General features: G+C 39.2%; 1 protein-coding gene across 3 annotated transcripts in view; it reads right to left on the bottom strand.

Annotated features, from left to right (window-relative positions):
• Positions 1-21,131, bottom strand: part of PPP2R5E (protein phosphatase 2 regulatory subunit B'epsilon) — a 148,499-nt gene that overhangs the window by 29,648 nt on the left and 97,720 nt on the right. For all 3 annotated transcript variants that reach the window (XM_024750805.1, XM_024750807.1, XM_024750806.1), the window contains exons 4-5: positions 13,397-13,498; positions 7,010-7,102 (exon numbers count right to left, since the gene is read on the bottom strand). In XM_024750805.1, the coding sequence (XP_024606573.1) occupies positions 7,010-7,102; positions 13,397-13,498 (195 nt within the window). The remainder of the gene's footprint in view (positions 1-7,009; positions 7,103-13,396; positions 13,499-21,131) is intronic.

The following is a 21,131-nucleotide window of genomic DNA, read 5'->3' as shown; positions in this document are numbered from 1 at the left end:
CCACGAAGAACCATATAAGCAGAGTCCAAAGGGTTTTTTGATTTTTTAGAACGGTAAAAGTTAGATTTCAAAAAATGGATAACATGCTAGGTAAGACATGACAGACTAACATCATGTAACTTCCTGGATTGAGGCTGTTCTAGAAAATAATGGTAAAGAAAGTCTTAAAAATAAGAACTGATCCTAATAAAGATAGTAGTGACAGCAGCAGTGTAACATTTACTGAACAGTTACTATTATCAGGAATTGTTCTTAGTGCTTACATACGTATACACTTATTAAATCTGCACAAGAACCTTACAACATGATTACTATCATATAATGGATATTTTGCATCTACTTTCCAGATGAGGAAACTGAGTCATACAGCAGTTATATAACTTGCCCAAGGTCATGCACTAAAAAATGGTAGAGTCTGAATCCAAACCAGTCTATATACTTAACCACTAATCTATATTGCTTCCTGCTGAGGAATTAAAACGAGAGGTATTGAAAGAGGCACTTGAGGCAACACAGGAAGCTTGCCACTGAGCTTCAGACCTTAAAAGGACATGCACAAATGATAAAAGGAAGGAAATACAAAAAAGTGTTAAATATAAAAGAATGGCATAGTCTTATAAAACATAGTCTTGGGAAGATTAATGAACAGAATCAGCTGAGTTTTACAAAAATGCAAGGCAACAAAATGAGAATGTAGCTGTAATTGAAATATTTTGACTATTCTTATTGATTATAACATACATGTTCACTATTTAAATGCAAAAACTAGAAATTAGAAAGTAAAGATCATCACACATAATCTTACACCCCACCAGACAATTAATAAAAACGTGGTGTATCTCCTTCCAAAATTTTTAGTGCAGAGACAAACATTCCTTTTCCCTAAAATAACAGACTCAGGTTCAAAATATCATACTGTTCCATAATGTGCATGTTTCACTTAAAAACAGATCATGTGTAGCTCTATCTCATTCTTTTTATAGACTAATGAATATTTCCTTAAATGAATGTCCACAGTTTATTCAACCAACCCCTACTGAAGACCTTTTAAATTGTTTCCAATTTTCTAATAATCATTAACAATGATACATTCAATATCCTTGTACATATTGCTTGGTATACACATCTACTTCTCACGGAATTGCTCAGTCACAATCTAAGTCAATAGAATTCTATCAGATCTCCTCTTCAGAGCATTATACCAATTTAATATATATGTATGTAGGCAGGTATCTATCTTATCTATTTATTCATATATTTTTTATGAGTTTTATAGCATACTAAAAAGGGTCTTTTCCACCCAAGCCTCTACTATGTTCCAGTCTCCTGTACCCATACCATGCTGTTTTAATTAATGTACCTTTACAGTATGTTTTAATGTCTAATAAAGTATCACTAGTTTTCTTTTTCAAAAACTGTTTTATTTCATGAACTCTGAAGTTTTCAAATAGAAAAACTACTGAAATTTTAATTAGAATTGCACTAAATGTACAGATTAATTTGGAGACTCTATGGGCATTTTTATGATGGCAAGTCTTCCCACATAGGATTACGTTACATTTCTGCATTTATTCAAGCCTTCTTTGCAAAATTGTTATTGTAAGTTTCACATAAATTTTAAAATTTTGTTTCAAAAGGTGGAAGTTTTAAAACTAATATTGGAATCAAGAAAAATAAGACATCCTACCAATGTGGACAGGTAATAAAAGGATGTGAAAAGAGGAATTGATATTTAATGAGCAACTATTAGGCCCCATATATGCTACCAGCAGACATTTATACAAGTCATATTATTTTATCATCATAACAGCCTATTTTTTTGTAACTTGTAAGAAAGATGACTGTTATTGTCATTTTATAGAAGAAAACACTGAGGTTCAGAATAGTCAATTATCTGCCCAAGTTTTCAGTACCTGTTTAAGACTGAAGGTAGGGAGCCTGTGTTTGTATCCATAGTGCCAATTCAATTAAGAAGATTTAACAGTTGTCACTTTGGGGGTATATCTTATTTTATGAACAGTATCTCACTTATTCTGTTATCCCCATGTCATGAATGAGGAAACTCGTGCTTGGTAGCAAGTGTATTAACTTGTTGAAAGTCACATTGCAAGTAAGCAGAAAAGCCAGGGTTTGAATGCAGTTTCTTCTTATCCCACAGCTCATATTCTTAGCTCCTAAAATATACTTAGAGTACATAGGGGAGTAAGGATTCCAATCCAGAGCCTTCTAAGTTTCTCTTCACTACATCCTGTTAAAATAGCCCAATTCTTTTTTTTTTTTTGGGGGGGGTACACGGGCCTCTCACAGTTGTGGCCTCTCCTGTTGCGGAGCACAGGCTCCGGACGCGCAGGCTCAGCGGCCATGGCTCACGGGCCCAGCCGCTCCGCGGCACGTGGGATCTTCCTGGACCGGGGCACGAACCCGCGTCCCCTGCATCGGCAGGCCGACTCTCAACCACTGCGCCACCAGGGAAGCCCAAAATAGCCCAATTCTTATTTTGCTTTTGGGGATGCAGGAATCAGAGTCAGAACAGACTGTAAAGAATACAGCTAGCTGCTACAGAAAGTAAGTGTAAATCTTGTGGCTAGAATAAATTATGTCTTACTAAATAAAAGAGTTCTGAGTTGAAAACTCTTTTTGAGACCTTTGAGAATCCACAGAGAATAAGAAATCTGCTCAAAGAAAAGGAATAAGGTGAATGTCATCCTGATTTGCAATAGGGAAAAGTATGAGGGTTCCCACGGCACAAGAAAACCAGGCTAGGACCAGGTAGCACCTTGGGAGTCCATGCGGTAGAGAAAAAAGAGGGAAAACTGAGGGTATGCAAAATGAATGAGCTGACTAGACGGTACAGACATATGAAGGACCTGCCAGCTCAAGGACAGTTAAGGCATGGTGGTCAGAGGAAGAGGACGGTAGGGTGGGATGGGGGATAACAGGATAGAATCTCAGCAATAATGCTCAAGCTCCAAAAGGCTCACCCATTGCCATCAGGTCTCAAGTTGGGACCAAAACTCTTGAGGAAGGAAGCTTAGGAGAAGCAGGCAGGGGATTGAGTCCCCACTCCTAGGAGGTGTTGGGGCAAACTTAGGGAAGGAAAAGGAATAAGAGGCCAACTTTACAGGTTACGAACATGAATGAACAGGGTAATTTGGAAGATGGCAGCTGATAGGCAACCAGAGCTTACCCCATCGTGAAAATTAGTACACTGGCTAGTCACGTGATTACATTCAAGTACCACTCAGCGGTGACGTTAATTCCTCCAATACCCTGCCTGACCCTTTCATAACTGATGCAGGCACTGAGGTGAGCCCTGGTCTAAAGGCTGAGTTCATCAACAGACCCAGCAGAGGGAAGATAAAGGCAAAAAAGTTGAAAAAATGAGGCAGGGACTGAAAATATAAAGCATAAGTAGATGAACTTCACTATTTATACTTTATTACTTGTCTCTCACAAAACTTGGGGACAGATGATCAATGCCATGATTTGCAAGTACTTAGGGCAACATTACCAGTAAACCAATAGGAGCCCCAGAAGTTCACTAATGCCCCGTGGCAGACGAATGGCGTTCCTTTTTATTTCTTTTTCTTTTTATTTATTATTAATATTCTTTTCGGCTGTGCCCGCAGCTTGAGGGATCTTGGTTCCCTGACAAGGGATCGAACCCAGGCCCTTGGCAGTGAGAGTGCAGAGTCCTAACCACTGGAGAGCCAGGGAATTCTGGCATTCCTTTTATTATAAAGTTCCAAGGCCCATGGAGGAGGGGAATGCTGTAAACATAAAGTCCTTGCTTCTACCATCACATCTGATGAAGTCTCTACACTCTCCTTATAAACAAAAATTTTAAATGCAAAGATGAGGACATCCTAGGGTAAATTTCTTTTTCTTTTTTTTTTTAAAGATACTTTTTTTAAAAAAATTATTTATTTATTTATTTAATTTTTGGCTGTGTTGGGTCTTCGTTGCTGGGCACAGGCTTTCTCTAGTTGCTGTGAGCAGGGGCCGGGGGGGGCTACTCTTCATTGTGCTGCACGGGCTTCTCATTGCGGTGGCTTCTCTTGTTGCAGAGCACAGGCTCTAGGTGCGCGGGCTTCAGTAGTTGTGGCACGTGGGCTCAGCAGTTGTGGCTCGTGGGCTCCAGAGTGCAGGCTCAGTAGTTGTGGTGCATGGGCTTAGTTGCTCCGCAGCATGTGAAATCCTCCTGGACCAGGGCTCGAACCCGTGTCCCCTGCATTGGCAGGCGGATTCTTAACCACAGTGCCACCAGGGAAGCCCCCATCCTAGGGTAAATTTCTAACCAGCTCCAGGAGGGAATCCAAACACTGTTATTAGTGAATCTGTGCTAAAATAAAGGGAAGTTGCTAAAGGCATGCCACAGGCCTCTATCCTGAGTCCTGGCTAGTTTAACAATTTTAATCAATGGCTTCAATGAGACCAATCGCTAGTAATCACAGATGTGATTGGAAGGCACAGTGAATAAGGTGGACGACAGAATCAAGATCCAGAAAGACTTCAGAAGGCTGGGGAGATAAGATATTCCATAGGAATACGTGTCAGATCCTACACCTAGATAAAAAAGCAAACTGTAAAATGAACAAGGGAAAACGAAAACGGGTTTATGACAACATGTGTAAAACTAAATTAGAAGTCAGTTAAGACCACAAGCTTATTAACCTAAATTAGCAGTGTCATGGAACAGCAAGAAGAGCTAATGAGACTTCCCCTTTAAGAAGCCCAGCATCCAGACAAGGGAATGGAGACCCCCAACTCTAAGCTGCATTGGATTGACCAGGGTCAGGGCACTGTGTTCAGACATAGATGTCATCCTTGAAGACAAATGGACACATGTTGAAGACCAAAAACTGACAAATGAGACAGGGTTGACAGAACTAAGGACTCAGTCTACAGCAGAGAACACACACTGACAGCTGGTAGGCTAGATCCAGAAGGCAGATGGTTTTAATTCATTCTGAACAGGATTTTAAAACTATCAGAAAATTTCACAAAAAAACTGAATTTGGGAGAAAAAAATTTCTCTTGGGGAAAAAAAAAAAATGTCTGGCAATACTGAAAAAAGAGGTATTGTCAAAGCTCCCTTCAGTAGGAGCTGGTCTGCCTCCTATTGTCTGACATCTGGCCACCAGACTATTATAAGTGAGCCTATAGGCATTTGAGTTGTAACTGCTGTTTTAGAGAAAAAGAGGCAAGAGGTAAATATAAAAGCTGTGTTCTAAGACCTGAAAGGTTATGCCTGGGCTAGTGATTTACTAAGGAACTCTTCTGAAGAAATAAGGCCAAAAGGTATCAGGTATAAGGAGATTCAACATAAAAAATAACTTTCTAACAAAAATGGAACAATCTACCTGAGTATGTGGCCCTTTCTCACTGAAAAAGGGCAAGGAGAGGTCACCCCTCATCAGGGTCTCAAAGAAAACTGATTCACGGCATAAAGAGCTAGAAGAGACAACCCAAAATGTCCCTTCCAAGTATGGGTTTCTCTGTTGTTTTAATTTTAGGAGCTTTATCAGTACCCATCAACCACGGAGAGCACACTGACTGGGCCCTTTGCGGGATTTACTGTTTCCGTGTCAACTAAACACAGTGTCTACTGTTGAATCATTATCCGATCCTCTCGGGCACTTTAATTTACCATAAATGTAAGAGAACCTTGTTTTTCATCAGTGTTGAGAGACGGGGGCTACTCCTGTGTCGAAGTCATTCCGAGTTATGGTAAAGGGAATCACAATGAGGCATCATGGTTTAATGGACAGAAAACCAGAATAGGAAATGTGCTGGGGAAACCTGGATAACTTTTCTAGACATCAGATTTATTCATCTATAAAATGGGCACAAAACTTAGCCATGTCTCCTCTAGATCGCTGTATAAATCAAATTAAATAATGCATGTAAAGGTGGTCTGACAACTATACAGTGCTACAGAAATGCAAGGACTTTCCAATACAAACACAGACCTGTTATGTCCTGCTTTTGTTTTGCCTGAAATGCATTTTACCTACTTGGGATAAGGGTCTGGATCCATCTATTTCCCAGTGATCCATGAATCTACCTATTTATCTACTACCTCTCTAGCTATATATCAAATCGCACTTTTCCAAGGCTTCTCAACCTAGTATGTCCAGAATTCTAAATGTATTAATTTAGGGAATGAGGTCATCACTGAAGTTATCGACCTTTATCCAAGTAAGGCATAGGAGATCAGTTTTCTCCAAAGTAATGCTTTAAATTTGAAGTTTTGCATATTGGCTCACTAGGAGATATTTATTCTTTTCCACATAAGGCATCTCATTAATCACTTAGAAAGGAGTTACAACAATCCATACATCAGTTGGCTCAAGTATGAATTTTTTATAGATGAATGTTAACAAGAGCAAGGAGATACTACCTAAATATTCAGGGCCATGAAAGTACCCAATTCCGGGGTAAAAATATATGATTTACAGTTATAAAACGTAAAATGACAAATCAAGAAAAGTTCCAAACAGATAGGTAAGAGTTAATCTCTTCAAGGGAATCTTAAGGTGTTAAGCTGTGCTACTTCCTAGTTGTGGAAGCTCACCAGTACCCTGACTTTGATTATTTATTAAAACTTACCTATGCTCTAGACCATGCCTACTCAGTTTTAACAGATGAATGAAATAGTTTAAAGCCCTTATGCAAATAAAAGTCTTCAAGCTTACATAAGGATTCACACAAACTAGGGTTATACAAATGAAATTCCTTTATAATTAAACTTTAAGAAAGAAAACTGCAGGGATTTAGGCATTAGCATTCCTTGTTGTTTAAAATGTAATTAATTTCCAGCACAATAAATTAAAGAGGTACCTATTCCTTTTAATGGGCAATAATGAAAAATAGCTTATGTGTATATATTTGTTTACAGGGTGATATAACTGTCACTGTAAGATTTTGTTAACAAACATCAAGAGAAAATGAGATAAAGTGTTATCAACTGAAAAACAAATACATGCAACCACAACAGTGTGCTTACCTGTAATACAAATTTCTGATCTATGTATTTTTTGGCAATGCTGGGTTGGAATTCTTGGCTTTCCAAAAATCGTATGAAAAACTCATATACAAGCTGCAACAAATAGGTTATCGTTAATTTCAAAATATAATTCACTGAGAATAGTATCAAAAACCTTAAAAAGCTCTAATACTAAAATTGACAAGGGGTTTAGTAGGTTTTAATATCATTCAACTAGCAGTGCCAGCCTTTCTTGTAGCTCACAGCTGCTGTTGTGATTTTTAACTTTTTAAATGTAAAATCTGGAAACACAGCCAAAGAGAGCAAATAAAAATCTCCCATAATCTCACCATTAAGAGTTAACCACTGTTAACACTTTAATGTATAAAACTCCCAATTTTTCTCTATACTTCTACAATATACCAATGTACTATAAATATATATATATATAATATAGTTTTAAAACTTTTACCATCTAAACAATATATTGTGGACAATTTATGCCAACAATATCTAAGCCATCATTCTCAAGCTACAAGCAGTCCATTATACATATTTATAATGAATAATTCCAATACTCATAATTAATTTAACCAATATCCTATGCTTAGACACTTAAGTAGTTTTTAAATTACTTCTCTATTAAATTATGCCAGAATGTACATTATATAACATGCATCAGTGTGCACGTGTTCAATTATTTCATGAGGAAATAATTCTAAAAGTAGAATTGTTAGATCAAAAGATATCCAAACACGTCAGGATTTTCAACATTCATTACCAATTTCCTTATAGAGAGTTTATGGCAATTTACACTCCTCTGAGCAATATATGATGGTGTATCAGGATCTTCTCATCTGCAAAGAGTAAGAATACTCTCATCTGCAGAGTCAACCTCAAATAACCGTTTTAATAAACCGTGGGGGATCACTGTTTATGCTCTTTGCAAAATAAATCTATGTTAAAGTATACATTACATCCTGGTGTAGTATACAACAGTATATCAAAACCAGGACTTTCAAGAGACAGGTAGACACTGGGTTGAAAGCCTAGCTCTACCCCTTACTAACTGTGTGACCCTAGGCAAGTTAATTTCTCTAAAAGTCTTTTGCTTCAACTGTATAATGGGGACGATAATCCCTGAGATTAATGTGATTTTTTATAGATATATTGCCCTCTGCACAGTGATTAACACATATCACCACTGTCATTACTGTCATTATTGCCTAAAACAGCATTCTCAAACTTTTTAGTCTCACTCCTTTACACTGAAAAATTATTGAAGACTCAAAAAAGCTTTCTGTTTACATGAGATATATATATATGAAAGTAGAAATAAAAATTGAGAAAATTTAATATATTTATTATTTTAGAACAATAAAATATATCACATGTTAACATAACTAACATTTTTGTGAAAAACAAATTTATTTTCCAAAAAAGTTACTAGGAAGAGAAGCACTTTTTTATTTTTGTAAATCTCTTTAACAGCATATGAAAAGACAGAATCTTGGGCTTCCCTGGGGGCGCAGTGGTTGAGAGTCCGCCTGCCGATGCAGGGGACACGGGTTCGTGCCCCGGTCCGGGAGGATCCCACATGCCGCGGAGCGGCTGGGCCCGTGAGCCATGGCCGCTGACCTGCGCGTCCGGAGCCTGTGCTCCGCAACGGGAGAGGCCGCAACAGTGAGAGGCCCGCCTACCGCAAAAAAAAAAAAAAGAAAAGACAGAATCTTATCTGTCTCCATATTCAAGCTGTCGTAATATACTGTTTTGGTTAAAGTATATAAAGAAAATCAAGCTTCACACAAATCTACTAGTATGAAAAAGGGAGAGTATGTTCATAGTTTCTTCACATAATTGTGGATACTTTTCTTTGATACTACACCAGAACTTGACAGTCATTTCTTGAAGAAAAGTTGCAGTTGTAGAATCTGAAACTGTATCAATGAATTTTTCATACCATTAAACTAAATCCCAATCATCTCTCTTGCACTTTGGATGATCTTTACCCATGCATGACTGCCTAACGTCATTCATTGGCCAACTGGAAAATATTGGTTCACTGAGTTATGGAGATTTTTCAAATGTTGACCCATTTCATTACATACATACATAGTATCAATAAAAGTCACATTCCTTAATATCTCTAACTTTATTTAAAAAAAGGCTTTAAGCTTTGGGGAGCTGTAAAGCTCAAGGTAACAGATAAAGGAAAGATACAGCTTTTCAAAATTCTAATTCTAAATTTTTCTTCAATGCTTTAATTTTATCAGTAGTAAAACAATTGTTCGTTTGTTTTAGAGAAAACATCCACCAAATACCCAAGTCAGAACAACCATAGTTTGTCAGGTATTCTTTCAAGTAAAAACGACAGTTCATGAAAAAACAGCTAGTTTAGCTTGCAGCTCAAACAATCACACAAATGTTTTAGCACAAGACAACTATGCAGCATGCAGCAGATGTGCTTTATGCATACTTCCCATTTCATCATGAAGAATATTATCTTTAATGTGTACTCAAAGGTCAAGATTTAATAAAATTAATAATTTTTGCTGCTTCTTCAAGGACATTCTTGATTGAAATTGGCTTTTTTTTTTTTTTAAATTGTAAGTGCATGGCAGTGAAGGATATGACTACTAGACCAGTTGGGCACAACTGCCTCATTTGTGCTAACACAACAGCAATTTCAACCACCACTGCTTTTACAAATATTAGTGCAAATGTCAACACAGTGAAAGGAGCAAATAATACAGTATTATTATAAAACTACTTTTGACCTTGCAGGCCACTGACAATTAGGTCTCAGGTCCCCCCTAAGGGTTTACAGATACCACTAACCTAAATGTGTCACACAGTGACCTTGTGACTTCAGACTCTAACACTTAATATTAGGTATTCACATTAGGATTTTACTTCTTTATAAAACTATGTTTTTCTCTCTGAATTCAGAAGAAACTTCTTTCCCAGTGATCTGAACATTGCCAAGTTGTACTTCTAGTCATAATAATGCCTGAGTTCAAACACCCCTTAGAAGGATTGTTCTTTTTCCAATAAACTAATCTTTCAACTCTTGGTTTTACAAACAGAACATCAGCCTTGTTCAAATAACCCATAAACAGGGGTTTCATCTCTCTTTTGATTCCTACAAAGTGGAGAGATTCTCATCTTCCAGGCCTGACTTGTGGGCAAGCAGGGCTTTCCAGTAGGATTGGCAAAATGTCCTCTCCCCTCTAGTCCCTTGAAAGCAGTTATGGTTTTAAAAATTTGATGGAAACACTTCAGACATATTAATTAATAAGCATAAATGCTCTCTACTTTAAGAGACAGATTTTACCTCAGAATCAAAAATCTCCCTTGAGTTTCTAAAGGGAAAGACTAGGGACTGCAGAGGATAAATTACTTTTCAAGGTCACATAAGTGAATTCTTCAAGGAACACGAGTAGAAAGACTTTAGTATTCTGGTTTTTCAGTCTCCAGTGTAAAGCATTAAAAACAATCCCTTAATTGTAAATGGAAGTCCTACAAAATCGTATTCTACTAGAAAAACAGACCCAATTTCAAAAAATACGCAAAAAATAACCATGGTAACCATGGGATACCAGTTTAAAAGATACCAACACAGATAATAGAAAAGATCAAATGACACACATACAGTAGATCTTTTGACATATGTGAACTAAAAATTTGTAGATTTAATACTTTTTCTTATTTTTAAATATCCTCAAAGATCCATGATTTGTTGTAATGAGTAATTCTATACGAGCCACAGTTAAAATCAGAGTGTGCAGGAGCAGACAGTGAGGCAAGAAGCCTAGCCAACCACCCAACAACCATAATGTGATTTTGTTGTTCTCTGCTATTGTCAGAGATGTGGTAATAAACACCGTGCTTCCTTGCAAAATGTGGGCCAGAATCAGCAGCACACTGCTAACGCTGGAGTTAAGAAAAAGTGAAAAGGCTGAAGAAAGTGCTGTTTGGGTCTGGAAAAATCGATTGTTGGATCAATCATAAAGTAAAATGTTGAATTTAGTGATGGGTCACCACGACATGAACGACCTATCACGAACAGAAAAGAAGTTTTCTTAAACATTCAACGAGGGCTCTTGCCAGTACTAAAACCACTTATTAGTGAAAATGGAAAGGTGACTGATTTGTGGAGTCAGAATATACAAAGAAAACACAGAATTCGTGAGACAAGTCAGGAGCCAGTACAAATACTTCCATAAAGCAAAAGATAGTGCCTTCTGACTTGGCCTTTGCTATGAATGAAGGTTTATTTGTGAATTTTAAGAGTAGATTTCTTTTTTTTTCAATTAATTTAATTTTATTGGAGTATAGTTGATTTATAATGTTATGTTAGTTTCAGGTGTACAGCAAAGTGATTGTTATACATATACATATATTCATTCTTTTCTCTTACAGGCTTCTTTACCTGATCCAGCCTATGTCATGTTTCCCCCTGAGCTAAAGAAGGGGAGAGAGGACTACAGGCTGAAACAAGATGTCAACACAGATGAAACCAGCCTGTTTTGGAACACAGTTTGTGACTTCAGATCCATTAAGGGTACAGGTCTCAGCATCACTCCTCACTGTTGCTTTGGTTATAAGCATTGCAGATGAACTAATGGTTAATGTTCCTGTAGTAAAGACACAGTGTAAGCTCAAGATTTTTGGTGGCAGAATTCTGCTTAATAGCTTTAGAAATTAATTTAGACCCATATTTTATAGAGTCATTAAGCTTAGCAAGGATTAACTGAAATACTGAGTTAAATATTGAGTATGATAAAGTTTATCATACTTTAGGAGAAATTTATATCTATGGCGATCATGATTTAGAGTATTCAAAAAGCTCCTGCAAATGGCAAGACTGCTCTACTCTCTCTTCTTCAGGATGTAGACAAGACAACAAGTTGAAGCTTTGAAGACATCTCCTTCCCTGTCTTTTCAACCACAAGATGCAGGACTTTTCTGAGAAAAGTATCTTTTTTGTTTGCTTTGTTTTTTAAATTTCTTCCAGACTATACTGCACTTCTCTGAACTGGTGCCAAGCATCAAGAATAAGACATGACAAAAAGTCCATCCATTCAAAACAGTAATTCCATTTTTTGTTTTCTTTTTGGATCTTTTGTCATAATCTGGGATACACCATGAAAAGCACAAGTAGTTTTGCAAATTTCTTAGATTACAGATAGTATGTCTGGCACCTTATTTAAAAAATCAAGCATCTAAGATAGTAAATCAACTACAATGTTTTAACTAATTTACTCTGTATTTTGGCATTGGTAGCAGGAATACATATGTATTACATGCCTAGGTAAGAGTTGAGAAAACACAGCCCCTGAAAGCTCTCCACATAACTAGGGGAAAGAGCATTACATGTATATCTGCAGCAACCTTGAGCTTCCAAAGCAGGACAGGGAAAGCTGCAAATTTATGTCAATAATTCTGAAGTGGGGGAAAAAATAAACCCTTAGAATATCTCTAGGCCTTATCTCCCTGCTGCATAGTTTTCTGCCCTTCAGAAAGTCAACTAGTAACTGTGAGCACACTTCTACAAAGATGCAGTGACTTCTGCCTTAGGGTGAAAATGGACAAGGTCATATTCCTTCTCTACCATCCCTTCCCTCCTCACTAGCTGTCACCCAGCCTCTGAGGACATTCTAACTGAATGGAAAAATGGCTTTGAGGTTCATTACACTCACATTTCCTTGTTCTACTCATTTGAGAAATGCTGGCCTTGAAAGAAGGCAGCCAGGAAAGGAGGATGGAAGAGGTCTGGTATGGATAAGTAAAGACGATACATGGGCCTGGTGCTGGGAAAGGAGATGCAGGGGTGGGTCCTAATCTGTCCTGGCACATGAGGATGACTGGAAAACATGGCCTTCTCAGTGCAAGAGTGCAAAATCGGCCTTTGCACAAGATTTTTCTCAGCTATTGCTCTTCCTTACAACACTGTGAAATAGCTATTGCAATTTGATCTTGCCCTTCCAGGCTAAAGAAACACATTCGTGGTTATCTTGAAGACAGGCATTCAAAGTCCCCCGGGTACCTAACTGCTGAAAATGAGGTATGTACTCTGTGACCTAATCACATCTAACTAATATTAATGTGAAAATAGCTGTTCTTGTTTGAGCCTCCAGCAGGAAGGATCACACAGAAGCTCTAATAAAAACAGCTGGCTGAGCATGCAACCCAGGAGGGCCCACCCTAAAGCATTATAATGCTTATTATTTTATTCTTTTGGCATCCTAATTATCAACAGTAAGAAACATAAAAAGCATTCTCTAGCTTTCCAGTAATGTACTCTAATTTGATTTCTTGGTGAATAAGGCCTTCAAGGAATTCCCATGCTAATCAGCTAATGAGTTAATGGATCTTTCTTTTATAACAAATAGTAGTTCAAAGTACCTGTAAGTGTGGCCACGATGCCTCAAGGGTAGGTTCATCTTCTTCTGGATCAAATTCATTGCTGTCACTAGGAGGGAGAGTTCTGAATATATTGCAAGACACCTAAAAATAAACAAGCGGCAGAGTTAGCTGGAATGGAATCACCTCCTCAGCAGCCTTACACAAGGTCTTTGCAGCCAGCAGAAGGGAACCCAGACGACAGATGACAGGAACACCACCAGACTGGAAGGAGAACTCTTTCTATAGGCTTTGAGGCCAGAACCACCTCCAGGAAAAGATGGAAAATAGCAGAGCAGCACCCTCTTGACCAGTACTTGGAGTCCTTATAAGGCCTCCCCCACCCAGGTCCCTGTGATCTTATGCCTCCTATCAAAGCTTGTGCTTCGTTACTTATCAGTCAAGCATGCTCCTAATTAATCAGTTTACACTAAAATATAAATAACTGTTAATGGGCTTCATGTATTTCCCTTCTCAGGCTTATTCATGATTTGCAAATTTAGTTATACTAATAGTAAAATTTCAGGCATCTACAAAAAGCAAATCAGAAAAGATATTTCAGAAACTGAAGTTCTTAAAATCATACCTAATCTGTTCTCAGTTGGTTTACAAAATAGTAACAATGCCCAGGGTAAGATACATCTGTAATACAAATTTCTACAGACCAGGTATTTCTTTACCATGGGAAATTTCCAGATTAAATCCTGGATGCTCAAAGAATGGCCATGAGTTGATAACTGTTGAAACTGGGCTATGAAGAGACGAGGATTCATTACACTATTCTACTATTTCTGCATATATTCCAAGATTTCTATAGTAAAATGCTTATTTTTAAAATGCTGTTGCTACTATTTTGCAGTAACCTACCCAGGGTTCCTTCCAATTTCTATTCTGTTTCTTGTTCTATTACTTATCTATCCTCTCCTAATGACCCAAATGTATCCTCAGATCTAAAAAATAAAACAGGGGTGGGGAGGGAATTCCCTGGCGGTCCAGTGGTTAGGACTCTGAGCTTTCACTGAGGAGGGCCCGGGTTCAATCCCTGGTTGGGGAACTAAGATCCTGCAAGCCGCCGCTGTGGGCCAGGAAAAAAAAAAGGAGGCATGGGGGGGAGAGATTGCACCAGAAGCCTTTGCTGGACTTTCTGTATAAAGTAGAAAATACGAAGCTATGATATGTTGCTCTGAAAGAGGGAAAAAGAAAGGCTTCTGGAGGCCCATATAATCTGAATGTGTTTACTCATTCAACAAATAATTATTAAGTGCCCATTATGTGTACACACTGTTCTGGGCACTGGGACAATAGCAATGAACAAAGCAGAGAAAAATCTGTGCCTTCCAGGAGTTCATATTCTAGGTAAAGTCATGATTATCCCTATTTTCTAGATATGGAAATTAAACCCAGATGTGTAAGCTCTGGAAATAAGATTTGATTTTATTCTAAGCTCAATGGGAAGACACCAGTGGATCTAAACAGGGAAGTGACATGGTTTGATTTTTACTTTAAAAAAAAAAATCACTCTGGCAGCTATGTATAGAACAGACAGGAAGGGGACAAGTTAGAAGTCTGTGGAAGTGGCAAGACATGATGATGGCTAGCAGAGAAGACAGAAATAGAATGATTCAAAATATATTCTGGAGGTAGTATTTGCTGCTGGCTTGGATGTATGGGGTGAACGAAAGGAAAGATTCAAGGATGAGTCACAGATATAAGGTCATTTACCAAAGATGGAGATGACTGGGAAAGGGAAGTTTTCTTTGTTTCCTTGCCTTGGTGGGGAGATCCAGAGATCCAGTTAGAAATATGTTAAAGGAGCAATATCCAGGAGCCAATCAGACACATGAATCTGTACCTCAGAGCTGGACAGGTCAGGACTGGAGACATACAGGGACTCAACAGCGTGTAGATGATATTTAAAGCCATGGGACTAAGGGATCTCCTTGGAAAGGAATGAATAGAAAGAAGGGAAAGGACCCTGAGGCATCCAACATTTAGAAACCAGACAGGAAAAAAAAAAAAAAGGCCAAAATAGGCAAATGAAAAGGAGTAGGAGGTAGGAGAAGAAAACAGTAGAGTAGGGGGGGTCTTAGGAGCTAGGAGAGAAGAGTGTCTTAAGAAGGAAAAAGAGGACAACAGCAGCAAATGTTGTTCTGAGGTGGACTAAGATGAGCACAGAGCAGCACTGAAGTGGGTACTGTCATTCCCCAATTTACCGCTGAGGAACTAGAAGCATGGATGTGGAGATCTGAGGTAACCATTAGTAACCAGCAGCTATGACTGAACCCAGGCTGTCAGGCTCCACTATAGTGTTCTAGAAAAGTGGGCAGACTACCTCTTTTGCTCTCCTTTAGCTTAGATGACTGAAAAAAAAAATTATCATATTAGAACATTTTTGCTATGGCTAATTACAGCATGCACATTTATATTATTTTACTTTGGTTCCTTCCAATGATTATTAAAAATTATGTTTACAAAGAAACTGATGACTTTTCAAATAATCATCAACCAATGACTTCTCTTCAACCAGCCAGTCATACTGTAATCAAAAGAGCAAAAATCGTGCCCTGATCCGGGAAGATCCCACATGCCGCAGAGCGGCTGGGCCCGTGAGCCATGGCCGCTGAGCCTGCGCGTCCGGAGCCTGTGCTCCGCAACAGGAGAGGCCACAACAGTGAGAGGCCCGTGTACCGCAAAAAAAAAAAAAAAATCTGGGTAAAAGGACACAAACTTCTGTTCCTCTGAACTCTCTGACACATTAACACTCTTATGGTGCCCATCATGGGCTGCAGCAAGTATTTGTTTACATATATGCCTCTTCCCACTAATTAGGAATATGCAATGTCATATTCACATTTGTTTTCTTGGCACATATGCGGCATCCAATAAATGTTCAAAAAATAAAGGTTTGGATATATAATAAAACTGTATGTTTTGGTTTTCCTTTAACCAAATTTAAATTTTTGAGTGATTTAGTGATTATCTAACCTAAGATGTTTAACTCTGCACAGTGTTCTAAACCTCTCTTTTGGTCAAAGCTTCATCTCTCAATTATCATCACATCAAAAGAATGTTGAATTGTGTAAATAATCCAAACAGCAAATAGTTCTAAAGGCATGTACATCTCACTTAGCCACACACTGCCATATCTTCAGATCTGCCTTCCTTACAACGCTTTCGTATCCTTCTAAACATTTAGTGTACTACTAAACATTCACCATGAGTAATGAGGAAGCAAGGATCTATTAGGCTGGACAATGAATAGTCAACTCAACTGGTTAAGTAGTTCCCTATCACAAATGGAAAGAATGTCAAAGCAAATCAAGTGTCATGGAAAAGGCCAGGCCTTTGACCCTGCCTAGCACATAACAGGTGCTTAATAAAAATGTCATGAATGAAAAAAAAAAAAAAAAAATGTCATGAATGAATGAACCATTGCTCTCATCCTTGAGAATCTATCCTAAGAAACTAATCTAAGACTGAAAAAACTACTTAAAGCAGTCATTTGCAACATTCTCCAAAGAGTGTAAAACTGGAAATAACCTTTATGTCCAACATTAGAGACGTACATCTATTTAGTAGAACACTGTGTAGCACTGAAGATGATTGCTATATTGAAGCACAAAGAAATGTCAGAAATAAAGATTTAGGGGGAAAGATGATGTGACTATAACGGTGTGACTAATTACAAAGATAAGAATGAAAATGGATAACTAAAGGGAAATTAAGAAAAGCTGTATTAAAGCAAGAGAAATATGGATAAAACTCAGTAGTTGCTGTTTATCCTCTTGGGACACACCAAATTAGTCCTAAATCCATAAAAAGCATAAGGTATCGACATGCAGTATGTGAGTTATGCTTTTAATTTCAAGATGAAAATGCACTCTTGAATTTGAACAAGATTATTACCGTCAGGAGAGTTAAAAATTAGTGCCGCTCACAATGCCTAGAGTCTAGCTCATGAATGAATGGTTGAAGGACTGAATGACTGGACCACTTTAAGTATACATTTGAGCTCCAAAATCATGAGTTTAAAATTGGGTCATCCTTGAATGGGCTGGGGGAAAGGGGCGGGGGAGAGGGGAATCCTCTAAATCTCCTGAATTTTCTGCAACACTTTGTATGTGTGAGCCCAATTGGGGAAAAGATCCAGTTGACTTCACAAGATTTTCAAAAGACTTCCAAGATCTAAAAATGGTTAAAAACCACGGTACAAAATAATAAATTTGCATCTATTAAATCTTCCTTTATGATGGCAGCCACTTCTGATTTATAGCCCAGGTTTTAAATGGATTATTAAGTAGCTAACATTATTAAATAGGTAATGCTAGTTACGTGCTATGAAAATGTATCATGACTACAAGTAACCACCAGCATCACTCCTCACCACACAGCAGTACTGTAAAGAGTCTAAAAAGCTAGAAGAAAATGCATCCAGGTATTTATAAAGTCACAAACTATCTCTATTAATATATTTAAATATATGAGGCTGGAGCCCTAAGCCTTCTATTTTATTCCTTCAAACACAAATTATCAAAAATAAATAAAAGAAACAACCCAATCGAAAAAGGGCAGAAGACCTAAATAGACATTTCTCCAAAGAAGATACACAGAGTGCCAACAAACACATGCAAAGATGCTCAACATCACTAATCATTAGAGAAATGCAAATCAAACCTACAATGAGATATCATCTCACAACACTCAGAATGGCCACCATCAAAAAATCTATTAACGATAAATGCTGGAGAGGGTGTGGTGAAAAGGGAACCCTCCTACACTGTTGGTGGCAATGTAAATTGGTATAGCCACTATGTACAACAGTATGGAGATTTCTTAAGAAACTAAAAATAGGGCTTCCCTGGTGGTGCAGTGGTTGAGAATCTGCCTGCCAATGCAGGGGACACGGGTTCAAGCCCTGGTCTGGGAGGATCCCACATGCCACAGAGCAGCTGGGCCCGTGAGCCACAACTACTGAGCCTGCGCGTCTGGAGCCTGTGCTCCACAACAAGAGAAGCCGCGATAGGGAGCGGCCCGCGCACCGCAATGAAGAGTGGCCCCCGCTTGCCCCAACTAGAGAAAGCCCTTGCACAGAAACGAAGACCCAACACAGCCAAAAATAAATAAATACATAAATAAATAAATTTTTAAAAACTAAAAATAGAACTACCATATGACCCAGCAATCCCACTACTGGGCATATACCCAGAGAAAACCATAATTCAGAAAGAAACATGTGAGGGAGACCTTCAAGATGGCAGAAGAGTAAGACGTGGAGATCACCTTCCTCCCCACAAATACATCAGAAATACATCTACATGTGGAAAAACTCCTACAGAACACCTACTGAACACTGGAAGAAGACCTCAGACCTCCCAAAAGGCAAGAAAGTCCCTACGTACCGGGGTAGGGCAAAAGAAAAAAGAAAAGACAGCGACAAGAGATTAGGGACGGGACCTGCACCAGTGGGAGGGAGTTTGAAAGAGGAAAAGTTTTCACACACTATGAAGCCCCTTCACTGGCAGAGACGGAGGGGGAAGCTTCAGAGCCACGGAGGAAAGCGCAGCAACAGGGGTGCGGAGAGCAAAGCGGAGAGATTCCCGCACAGATGATCGGTGCCGATTGGCACTCACCAGCCCGAGAGGCTTGTCTGCTCACCCGCCGGGGAGGGTGGGGGTTGGCTGCGTGAACACAGCCTGAAGAGGGCTAGTGCGCCACAGCCAGTAGGGAGGGAGTCCGGGAAAAGTCTGGACCTGCCTAAGAGGCAAGAGACCACTGTTTCAGGGTGTGCGAGGAGAGGGGATTAAGAACGCCGCTTAAAGGAGCTCCAGAGACGGGTGAGAGCCGCGGCTATCAGCGCGGACCCCAGAGCCGGGCGGGAGATGCTAAGGCTGCTGCTGCTACCACCAAGAAGCCTGTGTGGAAGCACAGGTCACTATCCACACCTCCCCTCCTGCGAGCCTGTGTAGCCCGCCACTGCCAGGGTCCCGTGATCCAGGGATAACTTCCCCGGGAGAACACATGGCGCGCCTCAGGCTGTTGCAACGTCATGCCATCCTCTGCCACCGCAGGCTCACCTGGCATCCGTACCCCTCCTTCCCCCAGGGCTGAGAGAACCAGAGCCCCCAAACCAGCTGTCCTTTAACCTCGTCCTGTCTGAGGGAAGAACAGATGCCCTCAGGTGACCTACACGCAGAGGTGGGGCCAAATCCAAAGCTGAGCCCCTGGGAGCTGTGAGAACAAAGAAGAGAAAAGGAAATCTCTCCCAGAAGCCTCAGGAGCAGCGGATTAAATCTCCACAATCAACTTGATGTACCTGCATCTGTGGAATACCTGAATAGACAACGAATCATCCCAAATTGAGGAGGTGGACTTTCGGAGGAATGGTATATATATATTTTTATCCCTTTTTCTCTTTTTTGTGAGTGTGTATTTGTATGCTTCTTTGTGTGATTTTGTCTGTATAGCTTTGCTTTTAACATTTGTCCTAGGGTTCTGTCTGTCCATTTTTTTTGTTTTTGTTTTTAGTACAGTTTTTAGTGCTTCCTATCATTGGTGGATTTGTTTTGGCTTCTCTCTTCTTTCTTTTTTTTTTTCTTTTTTTATTACTTTAAATTTTTTTATTTTTAATAATTATTTTTTATTTTAATAACTTTATTTTATTATTTTTTTCTTGCTTTCTCTCTCCCTTTATTTCCGAGCCGTGTGCTGACAGGATCTTGGTGCTCCAGCTGGATGTGAGGCCTGTGCCTCTGAGGTGAGAGAGCCGAACCCAGGACATTGGTCCGCAAGAGACATCCCGGCTCCATGTAATATCAAACGGTGAAAACTCCCCAGAGATTTCCATCTCAACACTACAACCCAGCTCCACTCAATGACCAGCAAGCTACAGTGCTGGACACCCTATGCCAAACAACTAGCAAGACAGGAACACAACCCCAACCATAAGCAGAGAGGCTGCCTAAAATCATAATAATGTCACAGACACCCCCAAAACACACCACCGGAGGCAGTCCTGCCCAGCAGAAAGACAAGATCTAGCCTGATCCACTAGAACACAGGCACTAGTCACCTCCACCAGGAAGCCTACACAAGCCACTGGGGGCAGACACCAAAAACAACAGGAACTATGAACCTGCAGCCTGTGCAAAGGAGACACCAAACACAGTAAGTTAAGCAAAATGACAAGGCAGAGAAACACACAGCAGATGAAGGAGCAAGGCAAAAACCCACCAGACCAAACAAATGAAGAGGAAACAGGCAGTCTACCTGAAAAACAATTCAGAGTAGCGAAAGTACAGATGACTCAAACTCTTGGAAAAAGAATGGAGAAAATACAAGAAACATTTAACAAGGACCTAGAAGAAGTAAAGAGCAAACAAACAATGATGAACAACACAATAAATTAAACTAAAAATTCTTGAGAAGGAATCAATAGCAGAATAACTGAGGCAGAAGAACAGATAAGTGACCTGGAAGACAAAATAGTGGAAATAACTACTGCAGAGCAGAATAAAGAAAAAAGAATGAAAAGAATTGAGGACAGTCTCAGAGACTTGTGGAACAACATTAAACACACCAACATTCGAAATATAGGGGTCCTAGAAGAAGAGGAGAAAAAGAAAGGGACGGAGAAAATACTTCAAGAGATTACAGTTGAAAACTTCCCTAATATGGGAAAGGAAATAGTTAATCAAGTCCAGGAAGCACAGAGAACCCCATACAGGATAAATCCAAGGAG

This window comes from Neophocaena asiaeorientalis, unplaced genomic scaffold, assembly GCF_003031525.2.
Source record: "Neophocaena asiaeorientalis asiaeorientalis breed wild unplaced genomic scaffold, Neophocaena_asiaeorientalis_V1.1 scaffold140, whole genome shotgun sequence".
Taxonomy (NCBI): Eukaryota; Metazoa; Chordata; class Mammalia; order Artiodactyla; family Phocoenidae; genus Neophocaena; species Neophocaena asiaeorientalis.
This window is presented reverse-complemented; position numbering and strand designations above follow the sequence as displayed.